This window comes from Melanotaenia boesemani, chromosome 11 (genome assembly GCF_017639745.1).
Source record: "Melanotaenia boesemani isolate fMelBoe1 chromosome 11, fMelBoe1.pri, whole genome shotgun sequence".
Taxonomy (NCBI): domain Eukaryota; kingdom Metazoa; phylum Chordata; class Actinopteri; order Atheriniformes; family Melanotaeniidae; genus Melanotaenia; species Melanotaenia boesemani.
In genome coordinates this window covers 1,460,537-1,488,513 of record NC_055692.1, presented here as the reverse complement: position 1 = coordinate 1,488,513, position 27,977 = coordinate 1,460,537, and the positions used below count along the sequence as shown (strand labels likewise).

The following is a 27,977-nucleotide window of genomic DNA, read 5'->3' as shown; positions in this document are numbered from 1 at the left end:
ATCCAGATAAATCCAGGATCTACGTTCAGACAGAGTCAACCTGACGCCAGGCGGCTGCCTTTTATTCACATCTATAATCTCTGCATGAAGTCTGGGAAAGTCAGACAGCTAGAGTGACCCGACATGTGCAGCTTGGGCAGTCGCTAAGGCAAAAAGTCGGGCATTGGAGGAGTTTGGAGAGGCCATAGAGAATGACTTCCGGACGGCTTCGAGGAGATTCTGGTCCACCATCTGGCGGCTCAGGAGGGGAAAGCAGTGCTCCATCAACACTGTGTACAGTGGGGATGGGGGGCTGCTGACCTCGATTCGGGACATTGTGAGGAGGTGGAGGGAATACTTCGAAGACCTTCTCAATCCCACCAACGTCTTCCGATGAGGAAGCAAAGTCTGGGGACCCTGGTGCTGGCTCCCCCATCTCTGGGGCTGAGGTTGCTGAGATGATTAAAAAGCTCCTCGGTGGCAAGGGGTGGATGAGGTCCGTCTAGAGTGCCTTAAGGCTCTGGATGCTGTAGGGCTGTCTTGGCTGACACACCTCTGCAGAACTGCGTGGACATCGGGGACAGTTCCCCTGGACTGGCAGACTGGGGTGGTGGTCTCCCTCTTCAAAAAGGGGGACCGGAGGGTGTGCTCCAACTACACGGAGATCACACTCCTCAGCATCCCCGGTAAGGTCTATTCAAGGGAGCTGGAGAGGAGGATCCGTCTGATAGTCGAACCTTGGATTGAGGAGGAGCAGTGTGGTTTTCGTCCCGGTCCTGGAACAGTGGACCAGCTCTACATCCTGTTCATGGTCTTGGAGGGGGCATGAAGACCTGTATGACCGGTGTCAGAGCTTGGTCCACATTGCCGGCAGTAAATCAGAATCGCTTCCAGTGCGGGTTGGACTCCACCAAGGCTGCCCTCTGTCCCCGATTCTGTTCCTAACTTTTATGGACAGAATTTCTAGGCCGAGGTGTTGAGAGGATCCAGTTCGGTGGCCTCAGGATTGGGTCTCTGCTCTTTGAGGATGATGTGGTTCTGTTGGCTTCATCGGGCCGTGATCTTCAGCTCTCACTGGAGCGATTCGCAGCTGAGTGTGAAGCGACTGGGACGAGAATCAGCACCTCCAAGTCCGAGACCATAGTCCTCAGCCGGAAAACGGTGGAGTGCTCTCTCCGGGTCTGCAATAAGGTCCTACCCCAAATGAAGGAGTTCATGTATCTCAGGGTCTTGTTCACGAGTGAGGGAAGGATGGAGCGGGAGGTTTGACAGGAGGATCGGTGCGGCGTCTGCAGTGATGTGGATTCTGCATTGGTTTGTCATGGTGAAAAAGGAGCTGAGCTAAAACGCAAAGCTCTCGATTGACTTGTTGATCTACATTCCTACCCTCACCGATGGTCACGAGCTGTGGGTAGTGACCGAAAGAACGAAATCACAAATACAAGCGGCCGAAATTAGTTTTCTCCGCAGGGTGGCCGGGCTCTCCCTTAGAGATTGGGTGAGAAGCTCGGTGATCCGGTAGGGGCTCAGAGTAGAGTCGCTGCTCCTCCACATCGAGAGGAGCCAGATGAGGTGGCTCGGGCATCTGGTTAGGATGCCTTCTGGACGCCTCCCTGGTGAGGTGTTCCAGGCACGTCCCACCGGAAAGATGCCCCGGGGAAGACCCAGGACACGCTGGACGGACTACATCTCTCGGCTGGCCTGGGAACGCCTCGGGATCCCTCCGGATGAGCTGGTGAATGTGGCCGGGGAGAGGGAAGTCTGGGTTTCCCTGCTTAGGCAGCTGCCCCCACGACCCGACTCCGGATGAGTGGCAGAAAATGGATGGATGGATAAATTAAATTGATCCAGTTTCTATGCCGATACAGCCTAAACGTTTGGACCAGCTCTCTGGATATTCTGCAATGTTCATGTGTGAAAACTACATTATGTAAAGGTTGTGTTGTCCCACCTCGTTATAAAGGCTCCTGTGATTACCGGTTCCTTGCTTGGTTCCCTCTCCACATGCTCCAGAGGCTGTCTAGTGACATCAGAAGAAACTATATTGTGCTGCATGACCACAGATCACAAACACGTTGATATCTTGTCCAACGCCTACGTAGTTTTAGTTTCAAACCTCAAACACCTGAATTAAGTTTTACTACTTATGACTGTGAGTATCACTGGAGCAGACCACCTTGTTTTTAATAGTTTGGGGTTTTAAGTAGAGGGGTGAGTAGTATTTCTCTCCCGGGTTAACAATGACGACTCTGTTGTTCAGCTGAACCCAGAAAGCTCAGTTACATCGCAATAGTGTGGCTGCACGGTGGTGTGGTGGTTAGCACTGCAGGCTCACAGCAAGAAGGTCGCTGGTTCGAATCTCAGCTGGGGGTGAGGTTCGAACCTTGAGGGTGGTGGTCTTTCTGTGTGGAGTTTGCATGTTTTCCCCATGCATGCGTGGGATCTCTCTGGGTTCTCCAGCTAATTAACTAAAGGTTAATTGATGACTCTAAATTCTCCCTAGGAGTGAGTGCGAGTTTGAATGGTTGTTTGTCCCCTATGTGTTGGCCCTGCGATGGACTGGTGACCTGTCCAGGGTGTACCTGCCTCTCACCTGTTAATGCTGGGATAGGCTCCAGCTCACCCACGACCCGTCATGGAACAAGCGTTACAGAGGATGAATGAACATCAAAATAAAAAAATCCAAAACTAAAAGAAGATATTACGTGAAAATGATCCATGTTGTGTGATGAAGCCATGAATTCCCACTGGTAACTAGCACAGCTTGCATCTCGCTTTGCTGTGATGGAGATGGGTTTGGAAGTTTTGCAGGTCAGTTAGTCTCATATTTGATGCCATATTGGTTGTGTTATAATTCAGATTTTTATTGACAATTTTGTCTGCAGGTCAAAGACTTTTGACAACTCGATGCTGACTCAGGTGCAGATGGACTCACACTCCAAGATAGAGAGGAAGAAGTCCCACTACAGCCAGGTGAGCTTGACTGATACACCTTTTGTTTCACCAGGAAAGGTTGCGTCATTTTATTCCCAGAGGCTTGTTTTATGTGAGATTTAGATCAGATTTGTTTCTGCTGACAGGCAGCATTATCGCTGAATCTCCCTCTTAAATCAGTGACCTCTACAGCAGGAAGATCACAGTGATGTGAAAGACGCTGCATCGCCGTCTAATATGACAGATAATTAAAGAGAAAATAAAGAGAAAAAAATGTATTCTTTAAGTTGTAATCTGACATCGTTAGGAATGTTAATTAAGAGGCTGCACATGGATCATTTAATGAAACTTAATGCTTTAACTTTTCACAAAATAGCTACAAACTCTTCAAATCCAGGTCTGTTTTTTAAATAAATGTGCAGTTTCAGTACCAGGGATCTTAGAGGACTTTAATTCTAGAGGAATCTTTCCTGCCATGCATCCGTGCTCGGGGAGCAGTTTGGAGCTGTTAAGGCCTTGCTCAAGGGCCCAGAGTGGTTCGACTCTGTTGGCATGCCGGAGACTAGAACCATCAGGGTTATGAATAACTGAATAAAAAGAAATGGAGAAAAAAGGATAACGGTCTCTGTGTGTATTTAAAAATGAATTTTCTAGAAGATGAAGCGTCCTGACTTTCTGTGTTTCAGCTGTCAAAGAGCAACGGTCAGTTCCATAAAATATTCAAAGAGATCAGCAAAGAGGAGCAGCTCAGACAGAGTAAGTCCAGCCTCTGCTCCACCTTAAATACTGCATGAAGGTCCAGCCTCTGCTCCACCTTAAATACTGCATAAGGTCCAGCCTCTGCTCCACCTTAAATACTGCATGAAGGTCCAGCCTCTGCTCCACCTTAAATACTGCATAAGGTCCAGCCTCTGCTCCACCTTAAATACTGCATGAAGGTCCAGCCTCTGCTCCACCTTAAATACTGCATAAGGTCCAGCCTCTGCTCCACCTTAAATACTGCATGAAGGTCCAGCCTCTGCTCCACCTTAAATACTGCATGAAGGTCCAGCCTCTGCTCCACCTTAAATACTGCATAAGGTCCAGCCTCTGCTCCACCTTAAATACTGCATGAAGGTCCAGCCTCTGCTCCACCTTAAATACTGCATAAGGTCCAGCCTCTGCTCCACCTTAAATACTGCATGAAGGTCCAGCTTCTGCTCCACCTTAAATACTGCATGAAGGTCCAGCCTCTGCTCCACCTTAAATACTGCATGAAGGTCAAGCCTCTGCTCCACCTTAAATACTGCATAAGGTCCAGCCTCTGCTCCACCTTAAATACTGCATGAAGGTCCAGCCTCTGCTCCACCTTAAATACTGCATGAAGGTCCGGTCTCTGCTCCACCTTAAATACTGCATGAAGGCCCGGTCTCTGCTCCACCTTAAATACTGCATAAGGTCCAGCCTCTGCTCCACCTTAAATACTGCATGAAGGTCCAGCCTCTGCTCCACCTTAAATACTGCATAAGGTCCAGCCTCTGCTCCACCTTAAATACTGCATGAAGGTCCAGCTTCTGCTCCACCTTAAATACTGCATGAAGGTCAAGCCTCTGCTCCACCTTAAATACTGCATGAAGGTCCAGCCTCTGCTCCACCTTAAATACTGCATAAGGTCCAGCCTCTGCTCCACCTTAAATACTGCATGAAGGTCCAGCCTCTGCTCCACCTTAAATACTGCATGAAGGTCCGGTCTCTGCTCCACCTTAAATACTGCATGAAGGCCCGGTCTCTGCTCCACCTTAAATACTGCATGAAGGTCCAGCCTCTGCTCCACCTTAAATACTGCATAAGGTCCAGCCTCTGCTCCACCTTAAATACTGCATGAAGGTCCAGCCTCTGCTCCACCTTAAATACTGCATGAAGGTCCGGTCTCTGCTCCACCTTAAATACTGCATGAAGGCCCGGTCTCTGCTCCACCTTAAATACTGCATAAGGTCCAGCCTCTGCTCCACCTTAAATACTGCATGAAGGTCCAGCCTCTGCTCCACCTTAAATACTGCATAAGGTCCAGCCTCTGCTCCACCTTAAATACTGCATGAAGGTCCAGCTTCTGCCCCACCTTAAATACTGCATGAAGGTCCAGCCTCTGCTCCACCTTAAATACTGCATGAAGGTCCAGCCTCTGCTCCACCTTAAATACTGCATAAGGTCCAGCCTCTGCTCCACCTTAAATACTGCATGAAGGTCCAGCCTCTGCTCCACCTTAAATACTGCATGAAGGTCCGGTCTCTGCTCCACCTTAAATACTGCATGAAGGCCCGGTCTCTGCTCCACCTTAAATACTGCATGAAGGTCCAGCCTCTGCTCCACCTTAAATACTGCATGAAGGTCCGGCCTCTGCTCCACCTTAAATACTGCATGAAGGTCCGGTCTCTGCTCCACCTTAAATACTGCATGAAGGTCCGGCCTCTGCTCCACCTTAAATACTGCATGAAGGTCCGGTCTCTGCTCCACCTTAAATACTGCATGAAGGTCCGGCCTCTGCTCCACCTTAAATACTACATGAAGGTCCAACCTCTGCTCCACCTTAAATACTGCATGAAGGTCCAGCCTCTGCTCCACCTTAAATACTGCATGAAGGTCCAGCCTCTGCTCCACCTTAAATACTGCATGAAGGTCCAGCCTCTGCTCCACCTTAAATACTGCATGAAGGTCCAGTCTCTGCTCCACCTTAAATACTGCATGAAGGTCCAGCCTCTGCTCCACCTTAAATACTGCATGAAGGTCCGGTCTCTGCTCCACCTTAAATACTGCATGAAGGTCCGGCCTCTGCTCCACCTTAAATACTGCATGAAGGTCCGGTCTCTGCTCCACCTTAAATATTACATGAAGGTCCGGTCTCTGCTCCACCTTAAATACTGCATGAAGGTCCGGTCTCTGCTCCACCTTAAATATTACATGAAGGTCCGGTCTCTGCTCCACCTTAAATATTACATGAAGGTCCGGTCTCTGCTCCACCTCAAATATTAGATGAAGGTCCGGTCTTTGCTCCACCTTCAGTATTGAATGAAGGTCTGGTCTCCGCTCCACCTTTAGTGCTGAATGAAGGATGAGATCATAGCTGCACATCTGTTAGCAGAGAGCTGTTTGTTAACCAGCTGACAATAGAAGCTGAAATCTGACTTCTGTCTCTTTGGATTAACTCTGATGGCTTAGAAATGAAGCGTTCTCAGGTTGCGTTCTGTAAGATGATGTTTACCTCACCTGTTTGTCAGGTTACACCTGTGCCCTGCAGAAAGACATCCTCTATCAGGGACGGATGTTCGTCTCTGATCACTGGATCTGCTTCCACTCAAAGGTTTTTGGCAAAGACACCAAGGTACTAAAAATAACATCTCTCTTTTCTTTCTTTCTTGAGCGGCTTGGTCCCTCAAAAAACAACTTTCACTATAAACTATGACACACATTATATATATTAGGGCTGTCAAATTATTAAAAATTTTAATCAGATTAATCACAGTTTACAAATTAATCATGATTAATCACCATTCGCGAGTTTTTATATGCCTGAAATTTGCTACAAATATTTGCTGTTAACTGACCTTCTCTTTGGTAAACATCAGATGTCCAAGGGTCAGTAAATGCAGCATGTAACGTAACTTCTATATGTTGTTCTAAAACATCTCTACCATGTTCTAGATCAGTGGTTCCCAACTTATTTTCCTTGGGGACCCCCTTCATACAAGAAGCCATGAAGCCCTGCCCCACCCACGGCTGAAACCATGCCTGGTTTATGCTTTTAAAAGTGAGATTCTCACCATAAATACTGTATGTTGGCAGAGTCCTGTCCTTCCATAAAGCCAATGTTAAATTAAAAACATATAGCCTTTTGATTCATTTATTTTCTTAAAATAGGGATAATGTGTGGACATTAATCACAATGGCTCTGAAATTTCAATGCCTCTAGGACCCCCTGTACTCTTTAGGGGACCCCCTTGGGGGTTCCCGGACCCCAGGTTGGGAACCACTGTTCTAGATCATAATTCAGAATTCATGTATCAGACCAGCCGTCTCCATGGTGATCATTTCTGTCCAAAAAGCAGCAGATGTGACGACTGAAGTTAAACAGCCGACATTGATGAAGAAACTCTGATAAAACTGATGATCTGGATAAAAACAGCTTCTTCATTTTATCATTGAAGTGTGTTTGTGCAGCCATAATAAAAGTCCTACAGCAGCTTCACCCAAAGTAAACACCTGCTGATAAAACACATCATTGGCTGCTTGTTACTTTGGTTGTAATAATCAGTTCAATAAGTCAGAAAATCTAGACCTAAAAAAGGTCTCATCTGTGCCCCCCTTTTCCTGGTCAGTGCTCCTGGCCCCCCATCAGAACTTTTCTAGACCCGGCCCTGCATAACTTGAGCAGAAACCCTGTCTACCACCAGCAGCTACTGTTAGAGAAGGTCCTGCCAACAACAAGACTTTGGGGTAAATATGTGACGGTGTGAACCATGAACGCTAGTTTCCTCCTTCTCAGCTGATCCATAAACACACGCAGCAAGAGAGAAAAGCCGATCAGCTGATCACCGACAGCCGCCATGATTCACGGAGCAACATGAGAGGAGAGGGAGGAAGCAGCTGCTGCACAAACAGAGAGACCAGAGATCCTCTAGAGCAGCCATGATGGTGCAGAACGCAGGATGAGTTAAAAAAGAATAAAATACAGAAAAAGTTCAGGTGTGGTTCATCTTTTCCATCTCTCCACGTCCTGCCGTCACAACGGAGAAATGACGGAGGTATGGGGCTTGTCATGCCACGCAATCATAAAAATTTTAACACAATTAATTACATAGCTGCTACAGACTGGTTTATACTGGGATTAAAGCTTCAGCTGCTTCTGACTGGTTTATACTGGGATTAAAGCTTCAGCTGCTTCTGACTGGTTTATACTGGGATTAAAGCTTCAGCTGTGACATACTGGTTTATACTGGGATTAAAGCTTCAGCTGCTTCTGACTGGTTTATACTGGGATTAAAGCTTCAGCTGCTTCTGACTGGTTTATACTGGGATTAAAGCTTCAGCTGCTACAGACTAGTTTATACTGGGATTAAAAGCTTCAACTTCTACAGACTGGTTTATACAGGGAATAAAGCTTCAGCTGCTACAGACTGGTTTATATGGGATTAAAAGCTCCAGCTGTTACAGACTGGTTTTTACTGGGATTAAAGATCCAGCTGTTACAGACTGGTTTATACAGGGAATAAAGCTTCAGCTGCTACAGACTGGTTTATATGGGATTAAAAGCTCCAGCTGCTACAGACTGGTTTTTACTGGGATTAAAGATCCAGCTGTTACAGACTGGTTTATACTGGGAATAAAGCTTCAGCTGCTACAGACTGGTTTATACTGGCAATAAAACTTCAGCTGCTACAGACTGGTTTATATGGGATTAAAAGCTCCAGCTGCTACAGACTGGTTTTTACTGGGATTAAAGATCCAGCTGCTACAGACTGGTTTTTACTGGGATTAAAGATCCAGCTGTTACAGACTGGTTTATACTGGGAATAAAGCTTCAGCTGCTACAGACTGGTTTATATGGGATTAAAGCTTCAGCTTCTATGGACTGGTTTTTATAAGAAATGTTTGGAGTTTTAAGGGTTAACATGCAGTGAATGCAGTATAAAACAGTAAAAATGAAAACCTGGACTGATTTGTTAATCTGATGTTTGTCCCTCTCAGATTGCCATACCAGTGATGTCTGTTACAAACATCAAGAAGACCAAAACTGCCATCTTGGTTCCAAACGCGTTGGTGATCGCCACGGCGAATGACAGGGTGAGACATGGACGTTACTGGAATAAACATGCCAAGAATGCTTCTTCAGTCCGAACCAGAGTAAGAATGAACATTCACACTGCTCCAAATGAACCGGATTATTCGTTTGGTGGACCCCGTGGACCAAGCAGCACCAGAGTGGATGTTTAATTTTTAGACAAAAGGACAAAGAAAAAGGGGGATGTGTATAGAAATGAGATAAAAATAAATTAACTTGGGGGTGTAACAGTGAGGCAAACTCTGGTGCTTCTGTTTTTGTTGCTGCAGTACGTGTTCGTGTCCTTCCTGTCCAGAGACAACACCTACAAGTTCCTGATGTCTATCTGCTTCCATCTGGAGGTAAGATTCAAGATTTCTTCATTGTCATTCTACATGTTTGACTTGAGGGGAATAAAAATTATGATCCACAGAATCGATATTCAGGCAAAGTCAAATATAACAATGCAAGCAATGTATTAAAGTCAGAGAAAAATACTAAAATAAGATAAAGAGTTGTGAGGTCTTTTCTGTCTCCATCAGATATCAGATAGAACAAGTTGCTCTTGTTTGTATGAATTCCTCCAAAATCTAATGCACAAATATTTCCTACATGAGCCAATCAGGGCAATGAGGCAATAAGAAGTGAATGGTGGAGTTTTTCACGGTCTGTGAACAAATTTTCTGGTCCTGAAGCAACAAACAAAAAAACATACATACACACACACACACACATACATTATATATATATTATATATATATATATATATATATATACATATACAGAGGGTGGCAGAGGAGAGCCCCAGCCAGGGCCCCCCATGGTCATGGGGCACAGGCCCCGACAGGCCAAGATCGGCAGCCTGTGGCCCTGCCAGGCACCGGCCAGCCAGGGCGGCCTGAGCGAAGGGTCCAGGTCCCAAGGAGCCAAGAGGCAGCCCCTCCCCCTCTAAGGCAGAGGGTCCGCACCATGCCAAGGAGAACCGGGTCCCCCCCAGACAACCACCAGCGTGGGCCAGCAGAGGATATTTAACTGAACCCCATGGATGGATGCTGGATGGGTGGATGGATGCTGGATGGGTGGATGGATGGATGGATGGGTGGATGGATGGATGGATGGATGGGTGGATGGGTGGATGGATGGGTGGATGGGTGGGTGGGTGGCAAAACACTTCTATTATGTAAAAACTACAATTTTTTAGCAGTTGCTTCTAGCTAAAAACAAATCAGCACCATGATTGTAGTTTTTCTAGAGTTTCTAGAGCTGTCATCTTGTAACCCGAGGGTTGCCAGTTCGATCCTTCGTCAAGTCGGGTTCATGTCGAGGTGTCCTTGGGCAAGACACCAGGCCCCTAATTGCTCCTGATGGGTCGTGGTTGAACGCCTTGCATGGCAGCTTCTGCCATCAGTGTGTGAATGTGTGTGTGTGAATGGGTGAATGTGCTTTATAAATACGGACAATTTACCTTTAGTGTTCAAACCAGGCTTGAAAATATTGTTAGAAATAGTTCAATCTGTTACGCAAATGAAACACTGAATAAAGGCAAACTGGTGATTGTGCTACTGCTAAATGACCTATGATGATGAAGTGGAAATATACTTTTTAAATTAGATATTTAAATTCTTATTAAGTAAACGTGGGTGATGGTTGCTAGTTCCTCCTGTAAAGCAGTCATAAATAGAGTCATAAAAACATTGCTTATGTCATATTACAAACATACTGTACAGCCAAACTGGCAATTACTTAGTTACTAAACAATCTGGTGAGTCAAAAAAAAAAGTAAATATTAGTTAAGATATTCTAGCCAAAGTATTTTATAAGTTACAGCTTTCACACAACATTTAACCCGTGAGCAGCCAATAGGAAGATCAAAATATAAAAAAAAAGCTTCCAGAAGAGTCTGGAGCAGGGAGAATTTAATCTATCTCAACGATTATGACTGTAAAGCTTGTAAAATGTACTTTATTATGGGGTGGTGAAGTATGAGGAATGGTGGATATTTTCAGCACAGAAACACACAACATGTGTATTTTGTGCATTAAATGTGTATGTGCAGGAGAAGAGCCCATGCAGCAGCCCCATCCCCTCCTCAGCTGAACACAGCTTCAGAGGTCAGAGGTCGCCGCTGTCGCCACGCTTTCCTCTGGTAGGTCCACATCCCGTAGCGATGCAGAGGTAAACCAGTTATCCGACTGACGGCTAACTGTGGCTGTTACACATAGAATGGAAGTGAGGCTAACTACACACCTGTAAGCTAATCCGTCCAGGTAACAGCTCTCAGAGAGGCAATGAAGAAGATCAGAAGTGTAAAAGTGGTGGTGTTTATTATCTCATTGCTAGCTGAATAACTGCCTGGTTTCCTGCAGAGTGACTTCAGTGACCTGGATGGAGCTCTGAGACAGAGGAGGCAGGAGATGGAGGAGAGCAGCAGCTCCGACTCTCAGGCTCCAGACTTAGCAGGTAGCATCATCCCACCAGCACGCAGAAACATGCTGAAAAGCAGCGACACCTTAAAAATAACATGGAAAACAGACCAGAAACTGGCTGAAGTGACATTTTCCTGTTTTATCTGCCTCTAACTCAGCGGTGATGCTCCAGGTCTAACTCATGTTAGCAGCAGTTGTAGCACCCACCAGAAGGAATGTGGGGTTTATTTACAGGACATCATCAACAATAATACCAGAGATGTTCACATTGTTTGCAAGTCCAAGTCACTTTTAGTTGTAAGAATAAAACTTCCAAGGAATCTAAAATTTTTATTTCCCCTTATATATTTAATTTATTTTATGTTTTAAATGTATTCTTATTGAACACCAGTGGCACAGGGAATGTCACAACTGAAAAGAAAAAGGGTCCTTTGAACAATGCTTATATCAATATTTTCTAATAATATTGATGCAAAACTGCAAATTTCTTTGCTTTGAGAAATTAGTTTATTATGTGAACTAAAACACATCTGGACCCAAACTTTGTGGGTCCAGGTTCAAGGAAAATTTTTGACATTACTGAAGCAGCAGCAGCTGGAACCAGAACCAGTAAAACCACTTTCCTGTGGGTCTTACAATTTCAACGAGTCTCAAATTACGAGTCTGACTTGAGCGTGAAGTTGTCGTATATGCAACTTAAGTGTGACTCAAGTCTGAGTTACAGACTCGGATCCTCATCTCGGGATAGTACGTGAACCTTTCATCCATGGTTGTTGGATGGATGAAGCCAAACTATTTAAATCATGATAACCGAAACAACCCAAATGACCCTGAAAGTTTACATCCTCTACTTCTTAACACCATGTTTTACTTCCTTTAACATCAGTGACAACTTGAATTCTTGTAGATGAGGAACTTTATTTTCTCAGACAGTAAATCGGCCCATTTTTTCACTTCCTGTAAATTTTCTGGCCATCTTGCCTGAAGTTTTCATTTGAGATATCCCTGAAGTGTCTCAATGACCCTTAGATCTGGAGACAAATATGGCCGCTCCAGAACTTTCCATGTTTTCCTGTAGCCAACGATGGGCTGAGTACATCCCCTCAGCTTCCGAGTCCAATCCGTCTCCATGTTTCACAGCAGAATAGAGAACTTTTCATTATTGGCCCTGACGACGCTTCTCCATGGTTGTGGCCATAAAGTTCCATGTTGTTGTCATCAGTTGTGGTGTTTAATACTACGATTAATGGTAGAATAATGCAATCATGACATCCCTAGTTTGCACATGTGAACCACATGCCTGCACATGTGGTTTTGGAACATGTTCATGTGATCCACATGTGAAATTCATGTTTCTTTTTTTGTAAGAGACTCTATGAATCTGTACAATTTTATTTCATTACCAAAGCAAATAAATTAGTGTGTCATCTGCAAAAAGTGGTACTTGGCAATCTCAGTTCCTTGGATATATTTTTATATCCTTTCAAAAAGTTAATCTTCCTTCATTTGGGTAGTTTTCTGTCATGATTTAAAAAGAGCAGACATAGTTGTTGGATAATAAATAGTTTCATCCAACTATTAAACATGAACAGAAGAAATATTTTTGTATTCATATTCTAAAACATGACCAAAGAAATAGGTAAAATTCTGTCAGTGATGTGTAAACTTGTGAACACAACTATATAATAATTTGTCTTGTCTCTGCAGTGTTTAAAGCTCATTTATGCTCCCTTGATGTATATAAATAGGTACGTCTGTTAGGGGTGTGCGATTCTGAAAGATTTCAAGCCTCATATTAAAGTGTCAATGTTATCACACTAATGTTTATCAATATCAGTACTTTCTTTGGTATCGACATTATCGTTATTTGGATCGATACTCCCACCACAAACTTCTGTTTCAAACATCACTGCATTCATACATTAATGCTAAATTAATGTTAGCATGGTTGTTAGCCAAAACATCCATCAGAGGGCAGTGTCTGACATCGGTTTCAGACAAATACAATGGTGATGTTCATTTTCAAAAAGAGACATAAAAAGAGGTGGCGCAATACACGGCACTGAGGAGTGTGGCCATTAAATACATTGTGGCTTCTTTTTTGGTTGCACAGGTTGCACATCAGCTATACCGCTTAACAGCATAAACAATCCCATTGATAACAATAAATACACAATAGGGAATTTTATGGACATAAAAAAGCATTTGACACTAAAGATAATTTTCTTTTCATATCTAAATTACAAACATATGGGGTGAGAGGAGTAGTCCTAAACTGGTTAAGTAGTTATTTGGAAAACAGACAACAGTATGTGCAGTTTGCTGACAAAATGTCGGAGTGCATGAGTATTGAATGTGGAGTTCCACAAGGCTCAGATCTGGAGCCTAAACTTTTAATTTTATATATTTATGACATAATTAAAGTGTCAAAATTGTTAGTTTGTTTTATTTGCCAATGACACATTTTTTTAGTTCAGGAAATGATTTAAAAGCTCTATCAGAAAGTATAGGAAAAGAAATGGTTAACCTTAAAAACTGGTTTAATAAGAACAGGTTATTTCTAAATCTAACCAAAACTAAGTTTATGGTTTTTTGGGTGTGATAATAGACGACAAACGGACATGGAAATCTCATATAGCTTATATCAAAACAAAGATGTCAAAGAATCCGTTTTGAACAAAGCAAAGTATGTGTTGAATTATAATGTATTACGGATTTTGTATTGTTCATTTATCTTGTTGTATTTCAGTTATTGTGTGAAGTGTGGGGCAACACATATGTAAGTAATTTAAAGCCTTTGTTTCTTTTACAAAAAAGAGCAATAAGTATTATTCACAAAGTTGATTTAAGAGCGCATATAACACATTATTAAGTCAAGACTCATGAAGCTTAAAGATTTAGTTGAGTTACAAACATTAATAGTTATGTACAAAGCAATAAGAAAAGTATTACCGGAAAGTTTGCAGAAGTTGTTTTTAATTCAGAAGACCAGGAAAATAGAAGGAAACGTCACTTTTAATACCAGTTTGCAAGGACTACTTTAAAACAGATGTGCATTTCAATATGTGGTGTCAAACTGTGGAACTCATTCCAGATTGAGTTAAAGATGTCTGCAAATATTTTCCAGTTCAAAATGATGTATAAAATAGAATATTTAGTTTTTAAGAACTTGATAAATGATGGAAATTATGTGGTCATTAAAGATCTTTCAGTATTGATTTGTTGATTGTCATGTAATTAGCTGACAGAACATTTATATGCATGTTTTTGTTTAAGACAGGGGCGGGTATTACAAGTTTTTCTTCTTCCTGCTCTTTTTCAATCATGGTGGTGTACGAAGAAGTGCTTTTGACTTATTTTGTTGTTGCATAGTCATGTGTGAAAAAAATTAAAATGAATTAATGTTTTAACAGAGTTTCCTGTTCCTCCCTTCCTGGATGTGCTGAAGCACACGGACAACACGACACCCCCTGAAGAGCAGCTTAAAGCTAGGAAGCAGCATCAGAACCAGCAGAGCTCAGACAGCAAGCAGCACAACACACTCCACACTGGTACGTTCAGGCTACAGATGCATCACTGTGGAGGCTGTGTGGATCTAATTTCCAACTTCTTTTTCAGCTAATAATACACCCTGATCAAACAGGTTTTATTAAAGGTAGACATTCCTCTACTAACACATGCAGATTAACATAATAGATTTTTCTCCCCTACATAATGTCAATTTCTTTAGTTGCAAAAAAAAAAAAAAAAAAAAAAAAAAAAAAACATTTGACCGAGTAAACTGGAAATTAAACATTAAACAAATCTGGGTTTGGGTCATCTTTTATAGCCTGGATAAAAATATTATGCATGTGTGAAGACCAATGTTCAAACTTCTTCAAGCTTCTGTTTGCAGAGAGGCACCAGACAGGGCTGCTCGCTTTCTCCATCACTTTCTGCTATTTTTATTGAACCCCTAGCTGCTGCCATAAGACAAAATAAAGAGATTAAAGGAATCCATGCCAAAAATATAGAACACAAGATAAGTCTTTATGCTGATGACGTATTACTTTTCCTCCAGAACTAACCGACGTCTCTCCCCCAGACAACCACACTTATTAACACATTCTCATCAATATCTGACTACTCTATTAACTGGTCTAAGACTATTATTATGCCCATCAACTGTGACCTACAAAACACACCCAATAATACAATACAGTCTGGAAACATTAGATATCTAGGCATAAACATTTACCCCAGGTTATCAGAACTAACAAAGTTAAATTATGTCCAGCTACTTAAAGCAATAGAGGATGATCTCTCACGGTGGAGGCGCTTACCCATATCACTCATGGGGAGGGTTGCCACAGTTAAAATGATGGTTCTATCTAAAGTAAACTACCTGTTTTCAATGATACCCACTAAACCATCCTCCAGTTGGTTTAAGTCACTGGACTCACATATATCTAAATTTTTATGGAAAAATAAGCCATCACGTATCAGTCTAAAAACTTTACAACAGACTAAAGATAGAGGCGGATTGGAGCTACCCGACTTTAATCATGTTTTCTTAGCTAACAAGCTGCAGTATATCTCCAAACCAAATCATGGTTAGATGTAGAGCAAGCATTGTGTGAGGATGTGTTTATCTCTGACCTGCTATTCATCAGCTCAACCATCAAAACACATCAGTGTTTTAAAAGCATCAATATCAGTTCCTCTTTAGTGGCTTGGTGGGAATTTCTAAAGAAAAAATAACTAAGTCTTCACTTTTCCATGTAAGCTTATACCCATGTGGAATAACCCTGACATCCTGCAAAACAAAAAGATGACTAACTTCACTCAGTGGAAAAATAAAGGAATAAAACAGAACATATAATAGAAAAGTGGAAACTTCTTGTCATTTAATTTTTGTAATTCACAATATGGAATCAGCAGCACCAATTTTTTATAATATCACCCACTTAAATCTATTATATGTAAAAACAAAAAATACTATTAATCAATTAAACTTGCAGCTACTTATCAGAATGCTTGAATCTTGATGTATCAAAGGTTTTATCAAAACATATAGACTATTATTTAAATTAGAAGACTCAATCTGTCTTCCAACTTCAAAATGGGAGGCTGACTTATCCAGTAACTTTAATAAAGACTTTAATAAAATGACTAAGAATTCAAATATCGTTGCTGTCGGGCACAAACCTCCTATGTCCAAAATTCGTGAATTTCTTTTTTCTTTATGAATCAGTTGGACAGTTCAATTGGTCACCCTTTATGTCTGTCTGTAGTTTTACAAATATTTCACCAAAGATATATGATTTAAAACACAATACCAAGTTTGATGACATTATGTCAATTATTACAAAAACTATACAGTTTTATTCATTTTTAAAAAATAACAGTTTTGGACATAGGAGGTTTGCGCCTGACAGCAGCGATATGTAACTAATAATAATAATAATCATTATACAGGACAAAGGATGTTCAGGATGGGTCTGTCACAATCAAACATCTGCACACACTGCACTGAAAATCCACAAAAATCCATTCATAAACTCCAAATGGTTCAGAATTCTGCTGCCCGCATCATCACCCGAACTCCTTCCATTCATCACATCACTCCCATCCTGCAAGAACTCCACTGGCTTCCCATCAAGTACAGGATAGAATACAAGATTCTCCTCCATACATACAAATCCATACATAAACTCTCACCCCCTTACCTCTCAGATCTTCTCCACATAGTCACCCCTTCCAGATGTCTTCGCTCCTCCTCTTCTATCCATCTCTCTGTCCCTCCTGCCCGTCTCAGCACCATGGGGAGCAGAGCTTTCAGTCGCTCTGCTCCCCAGCTCTGGAACGCACTTCCTCCTGACCTCCGCAATACCGATTCTCTCCTCATCTTCATTTCCAAACTCAAAACTCATCTTTTCAGAACAGCATACTCTCTGTAACATTATTTTTAATCACATCCTCGCCACTCTGCCCTTTATGTTTAGATTTTTAGATTGTGTTGTATATGTCTGCCTCTCCTGTACTTTTAATGTTTTATTATTTGTTTGTACAGCGTCCTTGGGTGCCCTGAAAGGCGCTTTAAATAAAATAAAAATGTATTACTGAAAACACACCTGACAACTATCTCCATGTCTTGTGGTCCTGCACACCTGTCCGCAGGTTCTGGCTTCAGATACGTGAAGACATGTCAGCATGGTCTAAATGTAATATTCTGCATATCCCACACTGTGCCTGCTAGGTGACTTGGATGACATTACCACCCAAGTCACCTAGCAGGCGTGGCTCAGCAAGGTAGAGTGGTTGTATTGTAGCCTGAGGGTTACCAGTTCGATCCTCGGCCAAGTTGAGTTCGTGCTTAGGTGTCCTTGGGCAAGACACTGAACTCCTAATTGCTCCTGATGAGTTGTGGTTAGCTGCCTTGCATGGCAGCTGAATGTGTGTGTGAATGTAAATGTAAAGCACTTTGGGTATTATTCCAGGTAAAGTGCTATATAAATTTGTGGTTAATTACCATACAAACACGATCCTCACTGTCTTTTGATCAGTCTTATAACCCCCCTCTGCCTTCTGGGCTGGGCCAAAACCCAACCAGGATCAAACCAGCTGATGCCTAAACCTAAACAAAGCAGGAGAGGAAAGGGGGAAAATTTATATTTTTAAGGTCTCAAAATATGTTCTATTTGCAGATGACACTGGTATTTTTCATCCAAGTGACAATTTATATAAGTTGCGGAGAACTATAATGTTAGAATGGTTCAAATTGATGGAAAGAAATTATCACTGAATTAAAATAAAACTAAAATTATAATGTTATGTAACTGTTAAAACACTCAAGTACAGATGCAGATAGATATGGATATGGACAGCGTTAAACAAATAAGTGTCTGGGGGTGATAATGCATATACAACACAAATTGCCATTACTCAGTAAACTGAAATATTCTCCAAATTGTGGATTGTTTACTGGTGTTATCATGTTTAATATATGGTGCACAGGTTTTGGTGCTTATAAAACTACATTACAATCACTGTTCATCCTACAAAAACCAGCACCGAGAATAGTTCACAACACAGAGAATACAGAGATTATCTGAATCCACTAAATCTGAATCAGTGAAATTCAATCTGGTTAACTTTCAAACAGCTCAGATCATGTATAAAGCAGTCCATAATCTGCTCCATGACAATGCTCAAAAATGTATTTAATGATTTATCTAAAGCAATAGTTACATTTAAAACATCTCTGTGTTCGTACAGCATTAAAAGCTTTTTGTGTTTCTGTACGTGGAGTGAAGTTGTGGAACGGACAGAGTGGGGGGAACAGACTGAGTCAGGGGAACGGACTAGGTCGGTGGAACGGACTAGATCGGTGAAACGAACGGCATTGGGTGGAACAGACTGAGTCAGGGGAACAGACTAGGTCGGTGAAACGAACGGCGTTGGGTGGAACAAACTGAGTCAGGGGAACAGACTAGGTCGGTGAAACGAACAGCGTTGGGTGGAACAGACTGAGTCAGGGGGACAGACTAGGTTGGTGGAACGAACGGCGTGGGGTGGAACAGACTGAGTCAGGGGAACAGACTAGGTCGGTGAAACAAACGGCTTTGGGTGGAACAGACTGAGTCAGGGGAACAGACTAGGTCGGTGAAACAAACGGCTTTGGGTGGAACAGACTGAGTCGGGGGAACAGACTAGGTCGGTGAAACAAACGGCTTTGGGTGGAATAGACTGAGTCGGGGGAACAGACTAGGTTGGTGGAACAGACTAGGTCGGTGGAACGAACAGCATTGGGTGGAACAGACTGAGTCAGGGGAACAGACTAGGTCGGTGAAACAAACGGCTTTGGGTGGAACAGACTGAGTCGGGGGAACAGACTAGGTTGGTGGAACGGACTGTGACAGGGGTATGGACTAGGTCATGGAACATACTGGGTCGGTGGAACGAACGGCGTGGGGTGGAATAGACTAAGTCGGGGGAACAGACTAGGTTGGTGGAACAGACTAGGTCGGTGGAACGGACTGGGACAGGGGTATGGACTAGGTCATGGAACATACTAGGTTGGTGGAACGAACGGCGTGGGGTGGAACAAACTGAGTCAGGGGAACAGACTAGGTCGGTGAAACAAACGGCTTTGGGTGGAACAGACTGAGTCGGGGGAACAGACTAGGTTGGTGGAACAGACTAGGTCGGTGGAACGGACTGGGACAGGGGTATGGACTAGGTCATGGAACATACTGGGTCGGTGGAACGAACGGCGTGGGGTGGAATAGACTAAGTCGGGGGAACAGACTAGATGGGTGAAATGAGCTAGGTCAGTGGAATGGACTGGGCTGGTGGAACGAACAGCGTGGGGTGGAACAGACTGAGTCGGTGGAACGGACTACGTCAGTGGAACAGACTAGGTTGGTGGAATTTCCTCCTGAAAATTAATATTAATATCATGATATGTTCACTAGAAAACTATTCATAGAATCTAATTCTATGGACACAAAACACAACAGCGCAGATTAACCGGTTCAGATCAAAGCTGCCTGTTTTATCCACTTTGGCCAGCAGAAGTCTTCGTCTGCACATAAAGGCTCCGGGAATAAACCATTTTCAGGAAAGCTTCAATGCTTCACGAAGCTTCATGTGACCATCACCAATCATAAGTATTAACATTGATGAATTTGATGTCCAATAAGTAATTCACTCACAGACAAGGCAGACGGCGAGGTGAAGACGGCTCAGAAACACCCACAATTCAACTGTTCTGTGTGCTCCCCAAACAAGAGTGAGAATAAATCAAGATGGCCGCCTCAGGGTTCAAAGGTTAAATAAGTTAGTTGGCCATAGCTGACCCATGACATCCAGTGATTAGAAGATGAACTGCTCTAGACCAGACCAAGGGAACATTTCAGTCCAGTTCTCACTGGACTGAAATGGACTGGTCTTTACACTGGATCTGGTCCAAAACGTAGACCTGACCCGCTGAGGCTGTATGAGCCACCCAGGTCCTGGTTCTGGTCCAGAATAGAGACCAGACCTGTTGAGGCCAAACAAGCCACTAAGAATAAAAACCATGCACAACAACCACAGCAATAACGATGATCACATGCCAAAAATCAACAACTTTCACATAAACAGATTTGGTATCAGAAAATATCGGTATCTGCAGATATCGGAATCAGATTGGAATCCCAAAAAAGTGGACGATGCATCTCTGGATGTAACTTAAAGTAAAATGCAGTGATTTGTAGCCATTATTCCAGGTATGCTACACAGATTTAGCATCAGCCAAAGTTAAAGTTTTTTGGGTAAAGTGTGATGCTTTTATCATCATTTCAGAACCAGAACTGAAAATATTCTGACCGAGTTGGAGCTGGAGGCTGATTCTGAAGTTATGTTTGCAAAAAAAAAAAAAAAAAAAATATGTTGAGCCAAATGTGGATTCACTCAGGAAATTATTTTCCCAGATCAAAGGAAGTGAATCATGCGGATGAAATAAAAATATCTTGTGTGAATAATTTATGGATCTATTGTCAGAGAAGTTGAAAGAGCTTTGAATAGAAGTGTTTTAACCCTTTAGGCGTTTTTAAACTTTTTAGGGCATACTGTAAATAAGAAAAAATTTAATATAACCCAGAGTTTACGGCCGAATTACATGTCTGCCCTCTAGTGGCGGAACGTGGTAACAGGTTTGAGCTCTCTGGAGACGCCTGATGCTTGAAGGGTTAATTCTGCAGAGGCTTCACATCTGACTCTGGATGATCATTATTTTCATAAAAATGTTTTCCATTAATTAATTTAGCATTATTAACAGCTATTTAATCATTTTTCATATTTTAACTATAATCAGCCTAATCTTTGGAGACTGAACGTGATTCAAGCTTAAAGATTTACCAAATTTAGTCTTTTTTTTCCTTTTTCTTTCCAGGTTCAGAGGTGACGATGGAAAACAGGGTCCTGAAGGCAGCATCTCTCAACAATCTGCTGATTATCTACATGTTTCTGTGAATATATATTTATTCATCCTCTCCTCTGTATATTTATTGATTCCAACATGTTCATATTAATTCTGAACAATTTTGCCTCATTTTTATGTCCACAAATTAAAACGGTAACTTTCTATCAAGCAGCTCAGCTTTGCTTGATGGTCTGGCCATCCGTCCTTCCCTTGGTCTTGAAAAGATCAGCCTCTTTTGACTGATGTGATAAAGTTTTTCCAGCAGATCCAGGTTCAGGCCAGATCCAGGTATTGATCTTCTTGGTGTGTTCTTCCTCAGAGTGTGTGTCCTGGTCTTGTCTTCCTGTTATCTGGCGTTTAAGATCTTATCTCTGGAGCAGAGACTGTCGGCGCTCGGCTCCATCACAGACTTCAGCCACCACGAGTGAGTCCACAAACTGGTTTATGTAAAGGTCCAGATATTCAGCTTCCTGTATGTCAGAATGAACCTAAAATCCACCAAAACCTTTACAGGTGAACTTATTTTAATTTCTCCAAATGTCTCATTTTCACTCATTTATTAAAGCATAGGGACCGTTTTCGTGTACATTTTCATGTAAATATCAAGATTAATGCCAATGGCTAATTTCCATCTTTGATCCTTCAGCAGATAGATGGACGTAATAACACCTTAATGGTGTGTTTCATTTTGTTAATATTTTAATGCATTAAACACATAAATCATGGAGGCATCTAGAGGCAGATGGAAAAGATGAGCCGGCTGGCTCTATGGATGGATTTGAGAATAAAAAGAAGATTGATAGAACAACACATGGACACGGCCCCCGTGGAGGATGAGGCTGTTACTGATGGTTCAACACCCGAACTTTTCCCACATTTAAAATAAAAAACTTTTCCTCCAGCTTTGCACAGACGTTGCTGGTCTTCCTTGGTAACAGCAGCCTGTTTCAGTTAGATATTGTTTTCTGCTGTGCAGATGCTGGAGACACAGGTCTGATCTTTTAGGCCTGAATGTGGTGAGAGACACTATGAGCAGGTTCTGAGACACAATCCAGAGAAGGACCTTCACTAACCAAGTACCTGACAGGTAGAATGGTCTAGAAAAGTTCTGATGGGGGGCCAGATAGGAGCAGTGACCAGGAAAAGGGGGGCACAGATTAGATATATTTTATAAGGACTTGATCTTAAGAAAAATTGAACTGATTATTACAGCTAAAACAAGCAGCCAATGATGTGTTTTATCAGCAGGTTTTACTTTGGGTGAAGCTGCTGTAGGACTTTTATCACTGCTGCACAAACACACTTCAATGATAAAATGAAAAAGCTGTTTTTATCCCGATCATCAGTTTTATTAGAGTTTCTTCATCAATGTCGGCTGTTTAACTTCAGTCATCACATCTGCTGCTTTTAGGCAGAAATTATCACCCAAGTTTACCCATGTGAAAGTCGGATAACAGTAACTTCTTGTAAACATTTGATCTCTCTGTTGATAAGTACAGTAAAAACAAGCAATTTTCAGGCAGCCTCGAATGATTAATCATGATTAATCATGATTAATCACGATTAATCATAACTAATAAAATTGTAAGCTTAATCTAATTAAAATTTCAATCATTTGACAGCCCTGATAATGACATGGTATAGTAACAGCGACAGAACATAAGACATAAACAACAGCATATATTTACATCAAATGGTTTGACATTAAAAAGCATCTAGTTAAGAATGTGTCTATATATCTCCAATAATAACACACATAACAGGAAACAATAACTGGTGTTATACATGGTGGGCACATTGTTGGTGTGTGAACTATTTTTTAATGATAAATATTGGTTTTCCTGATAATTACTGGTGGATTATTGCAGGACTGAGTACAGTTCGGTGGTCTCAGGATTGGGTCTCTGCTCTTTGCGGATGATGTGGTTCTGTTGGCTTCATCGGGCCGTGACCTTCAGCTCTCACTGGAGTGATTCCAAGCTGAGTGTGAAGCGGCTGGGATGAGAATCAGCACCTCCAAATCTGAGACCATGGTCCTCAGCCGGAAAAGGGTGGAGTGTTTTCTCTGGTCGGGAATGAGGTCCTGCCCCAAATGGAAGAGTTCCAGTATGCCGGGTCTTGTTCAGGAGTGAGGGAAGGATGGAGCGGGAGATCGACAGTGATGTGAACTCTGCATCGGTCTGTCCTGGTGAAGAAGGAGCTGAGCTGAAAGGAGAAGCTCTGGTCCATCTACGTTGCTACCCTCACCTGTGGTCACCAGCTGTGGGAAGTGCCCGAAAGAACCAGATCATGAATACAAGCGTCTGAAATGAGTTTCCTCCTCAGGGTGTCTGGACTCTCATTAGAGACAGGGTGAGAAGCTCTCTGTGATCTGGGAGGAGATCAGAGTAAAACTGCTGTTCCTCCACATCCAGAGGAGCCAGATGAGGTGGATCGGGCATCTGGTCAGGATGCTTCCTGGACGCCTCCCTGGTGAGGTGTTCCGGGCACGTCCCACCAGGAGGAGACCCCGAGGAAGACCCAGGACACGCTGGAGGGACTACATCTCTTACAGCTGGACTGGGAACACCTCAGGATTCTCCTGGATGAGCTGGAAGAAGTGGTAGGGGAGAGGGAGGTCTGGTTCAATGACAGCTTGTATCTAAAGAGTCCTCTTCATCATCCTCTTCACATCATCAGACCAAGACCACACCTAACACATGACTAGTTATGTTTGTTTCCATAAACAGCCTCAGATGAAGGAATTCCATGTCCCGCAGTCATGATGAAGCATCAACTTTTTACTTTTTTTTTTTTTTTTTTTGCAAATTTCAGCCTTTAGTTGAACCTGAACTTTTTGTTAGTGTGCAACAAAATGTAAGAAGTTTCTTGAAGTTTTATAGATGTTACAGGAACTTTCAGCTGAGATTCCTCATAAATCTATTTTCCAGAAGCGGCTTCCTCTCCAGGAGTGCGGATGTGAACACGGAGGTCTTCTCTGATCTGTTGACCATCAACCTCCTGAAGCTGGAGAAGGTTGGTCTCTCTGTCTTCTAGATGGAAAACAGATCAAAAACATCACATTTCTTTCTTCTCAGACTTGAAATTAAACTTTATAATCTTGGAGAAATTAGGCAGAAATCAGTTTACTGGAAACAAACCAGGAAATGCTGCTTGTTGTTGTTTATTACTCTGAAAACAGACAAACTGAGTGAGTTTTTCTAACGATCTGACCGAAGAGCCTGAATTTGACTCCATAAACTGAATTCACTACAAGCTGCTTGCAACCATCTGAGGTAGGAAGTGTAACCTGAGGCCTGAACACATTAATCAATGATTTATAGGCAGAGATATGATCAGAGGAGGACACGGTCTGTAAGAAGAGCTCGCTCCTCATCCATCAGCAGCATTATCATTTCAGGCCGACGCTTGTCTTGAGACAAACATCAGAGTCTATTTTCCCGCTGGTTGAATTTTTAACCCTTTAATGCCTTATGTATGGGATTCAGTTCCTGAGACCCTTTACATCATTTTATGGTAAAAACTTTGCTCCAAATCCTGTTGAACACAATTTGATTCCTTGCTCTGCCCCCTGGTGGACACCTTTTGCACTACAATAATTCTGACATATCCCACGATAATAAAGTTCTCCCCACACTGAACCAGAACCACAGTTATCCCCAGCACTGAATTTTCTGCCCAGTTTTTTACTGGGTTCCATTTCCTCCATGTTACAGAAGCCATTTAACCCACTGTCTGTTTTTTAGGTGCAGAAGAACCTGCAGAAGCTGCTGGAAGAAGCCATCTGAATGTTGATGAACATGAAACATTTAGGTTTCTTACAAACTGATCGTATGACATGATTTCTGCCTACGTAGATAAAAGAAAACGTTTTCCTTCTCACAGAATCATCCATGAACTGTAGCAGCATGTACAGAGTTCTTTTCTGGACAATCAGCTCCATCAGCTTCAGAGTTATCCCCAAAACAGAACCAGAGTTATCCTTAGCACTGAACCAGAACCAGAGTTATCTCCAGCACAGAACCAGAACTATAGTCATCCTCAGCACTGAACCAGAACCAGAGTTATCCCCAGCACAAAACCAGAACTATAGTCATCCTCAGCACAGAACAAGAACCAGAGTCATCCCCAGCACAGAACCAGAACTAGAGTTATCCTCAGCACAAAACCAGAACTATAGTCATCCTCAGCACAGAACAAGAACCAGAGTCATCCCCAGCACAGAACCAGAACTAGAGTTATCCTCAGCACAAAACCAGAACTATAGTCATCCTCAGCACAGAACAAGAACCAGAGTTATCACCAGCACAGAACCAGAACTAGAGTTATCCTCAGCACAAAACCAGAACTATAGTCATCCTCAGCACTGAACCAGAACCAGAGTTATCCCCATACTGAACCAGAACCAGAGTTATCCCCAGCACAAAACCAGAACTATAGTCATCCTCAGCACAGAACAAGAACCAGAGTCATCCCCAGCACAGAACCAGAACTAAAGTTATCCTCAGCACAAAACCAGAACTATAGTCATCCTCAGCACAGAACAAGAACCAGAGTTATCCCCAGCACAGAACCAGAACTAGAGTCATCCTCAGCACTGAACCAGAACCAGAGTTATCCCCAGCACAAAACCAGAACTATAGTCATCCTCAGCACAGAACAAGAACCAGAGTCATCCCCAGCACAGAACCAGAACTAGAGTTATCCTCAGCACTGAACCAGAACCAGAGTTATCCCCAGCACAAAACCAGAACTATAGTCATCCTCAGCACAGAACAAGAACCAGAGTCATCCCCAGCACAGAACCAGAACTAAAGTTATCCTCAGCACAAAACCAGAACTATAGTCATCCTCAGCACAGAACAAGAACCAGAGTCATCCCCAGCACAGAACCAGAACTAAAGTTATCCTCAGCACAAAACCAGAACTATAGTCATCCTCAGCACAGAACAAGAACCAGAGTTATCCCCAGCACAGAACCAGAACTAGAGTTATCCTCAGCACTGAACCAGAACCAGAGTTATCCCCAGCACAAAACCAGAACTAGAGTCATCCTCAGCACTGAACCAGAACCAGAGTCATCCCCAGCACAGAACCAGAACTAGAGTCATCCTCAGCACTGAACCAGAACCAGAGTTATCCCCAGCACAAAACCAGAACTAGAGTCATCCTCAGCACTGAACCAGAACCAGAGTTATCCCCAGCACAGAACCAGAACTAGAGTCATCCTCAGCACTGAACCAGAACCAGAGTTATCCCCAGCACAGAACCAGAACTAGAGTCATCCTCAGCACTGAACCAGAACCAGAGTTATCCCCAGAACAGTCTGGTTCTGGTTCTACTCCCCCAGCAGATGCCACAGAGCTGATTGAATTCTCCACCACAGACTGATAGAAGACATCTTGGATCAGACATTAAAGGATCTCAGCCTCCTCCAGTAGTAGAGTCTCTCAGTTCTTTGTGCTTCAGTGTTGCATTTCCAGTCCAGTCTGTTGTCCAGCTGAACTCTGAGGTACTGGCATTCCTCCACCACCTCCACCTCTTCTTCCACAAGGTAAACAGTGTGTTGTTGACTTCTGTTCCTTCTGAAGTCACTGAAAAAAGCACTCGAGAAATCATAGAACATGATCCTCAAAGTGCTGCCTGGTCCAGATGATGGTGAACAACTCTTCTGTTGCCACAGAAACTCATCATAACAAGTCTTGAAAACGTCCAAAGTTATGAAACGTATCATCATGATATCTGTGGACCAACATGTTGATCTCTCTGAGGCAAACTCCAGATCTCCTTCAGTCGGTAGGAAGGGTGGTGGTGGAAGAGGAAGCAAAGAAATCTTAATTTGAAGGTTGTGTGAAACTTGTTCAGTCCAGAAAAAACAGCCTGTTTGACTGTTTTATATAAAGCCGGCAAAGCAAAGCTAAGGAAGGATGTGAGAAGCTGAAGATGTAAACTGTTTTCTGTTCCTGTTGATGCAGCTGTTACAGCTAAGAATCACTGATTCTGGGAATACATAAAAAAAATTATATATATATATATATATATATATATATATATATATATATATATATATATATATATATATATATATATATATATATATATATATATATATATATAATTTTGTTGAGAAATGATTTACTGTTGAAATAAAGTTTCATTTTTGCTGTAAATTTTGTTTCCATTTTTATTTCCTTCTCTTTCTGTGGAACTTCATTATAATAAAAAGACAGTTTTTAGTTTTGAGCTGCAGTTTTTCTTTGATGCATATTTCAGTTGCTGGGTTCATGTTCCACAACCTCTTCATTATTCTATCACATTAAACCAGATTCATAATTTGTTCAGTAAAAAGAAGAAAAATTCAACGTAAGTCAATTCACAACATTTACTCCAGGTATAGTCTGATTAAACATCCATTCTATGATCCACATTAGTCCAGTTTATAAAGATGAATACCAAAACCTCCACCACAGCCAGGAAGGAAAACCTCCATCAGCACCAGCAGTAGGATGGAAAACTTCCTTGGAGCCGGTTCCACAGAGAGGGGTCTGGTTCCGGTTCCTGAGGCCAGACTGGGAGCCGGTTCCACAGAGGGGGGTCTGGTTCCGGTTCCTGAGGCCAGACTGGGAGCCGGTTCCACAGAGGGGGGTCTGGTTCCGGTTCCTGAGGACAGACTGTGAGATTATCTTTTAGTTAAAAGCTCTATTTGCAAAATGATCCCTGTCTCTCCTTAAAGAATCCTTTAAAAAATTAGAGGATCCAGGTGGTAATCTGGATAACTCCCAATTTTCCATTTCTGAGATTCCCTGCCTCATGGAGCAGTGATAAGGCTCGATCCTGCAGGAAAATATTGGGAATTTTATTTCTTTTGGGGGCAGTTGTTGACAAGTTTTTTTGTCAC

At 42.5% G+C, this 27,977-nt stretch overlaps 1 protein-coding gene and 5 long non-coding RNA genes across 9 annotated transcripts in view; 1 reads left to right on the top strand and 5 right to left on the bottom strand.

Moving 5' to 3' along the window:
- The window catches only part of LOC121648954 (GRAM domain-containing protein 2B), a 37,439-nt gene extending 12,389 nt beyond the window's left edge, over window positions 1–25,050 (top strand). The window contains exons 3-15 of one of the 3 annotated variants that reach the window (XR_006012050.1): window positions 2,865–2,952; window positions 3,600–3,669; window positions 6,168–6,271; window positions 8,635–8,730; window positions 8,998–9,069; window positions 10,764–10,853; window positions 11,074–11,167; window positions 14,547–14,684; window positions 21,050–21,125; window positions 21,399–21,503; window positions 24,010–24,094; window positions 24,826–24,917; window positions 24,963–25,049. Coding sequence is in view for 2 of the 3 variants with exons in the window: in XM_041999475.1 (XP_041855409.1) it covers window positions 2,865–2,952; window positions 3,600–3,669; window positions 6,168–6,271; window positions 8,635–8,730; window positions 8,998–9,069; window positions 10,764–10,853; window positions 11,074–11,167; window positions 14,547–14,684; window positions 21,050–21,125; window positions 21,399–21,503; window positions 24,010–24,094; window positions 24,826–24,867 (1,060 nt within the window). In the remaining variant the exon portion in view is untranslated. Of the gene's footprint in view, window positions 1–2,864; window positions 2,953–3,599; window positions 3,670–6,167; window positions 6,272–8,634; window positions 8,731–8,997; window positions 9,070–10,763; window positions 10,854–11,073; window positions 11,168–14,546; window positions 14,685–21,049; window positions 21,126–21,398; window positions 21,504–24,009; window positions 24,095–24,825 lie in introns of all 3 variants that reach the window. The other 2 variants (XM_041999475.1, XM_041999476.1) reach the window with 2 other exon arrangements.
- LOC121648959 lies at window positions 23–22,173 on the bottom strand. The gene is made up of 3 exons (XR_006012056.1): window positions 22,160–22,173; window positions 15,333–15,335; window positions 23–108 (listed from the first exon to the last, which is right to left on the bottom strand). It is a non-coding gene; the product is annotated as an uncharacterized LOC121648959 (long non-coding RNA).
- Window positions 3,658–4,734, bottom strand: LOC121648956. The gene is made up of 3 exons (XR_006012053.1): window positions 4,583–4,734; window positions 4,226–4,297; window positions 3,658–3,680 (listed from the first exon to the last, which is right to left on the bottom strand). It is a non-coding gene; the product is annotated as an uncharacterized LOC121648956 (long non-coding RNA).
- Window positions 4,794–5,097, bottom strand: LOC121648958. Its single transcript, XR_006012055.1, has 2 exons — window positions 5,048–5,097; window positions 4,794–4,833 (listed from the first exon to the last, which is right to left on the bottom strand). It is a non-coding gene; the product is annotated as an uncharacterized LOC121648958 (long non-coding RNA).
- LOC121648957 lies at window positions 5,151–5,567 on the bottom strand. Its single transcript, XR_006012054.1, has 2 exons — window positions 5,515–5,567; window positions 5,151–5,442 (listed from the first exon to the last, which is right to left on the bottom strand). It is a non-coding gene; the product is annotated as an uncharacterized LOC121648957 (long non-coding RNA).
- On the bottom strand, window positions 5,691–6,070 carry LOC121648955. 2 transcript variants are annotated; one of them, XR_006012052.1, is made up of 2 exons: window positions 5,947–6,070; window positions 5,691–5,874 (listed from the first exon to the last, which is right to left on the bottom strand). It is a non-coding gene; the product is annotated as an uncharacterized LOC121648955 (long non-coding RNA). The 2 variants fall into 2 exon arrangements; XR_006012051.1 differs by having other exon boundaries at window positions 5,983–6,070.
- Window positions 25,051–27,977: the final 2,927 nt, after the last annotated feature.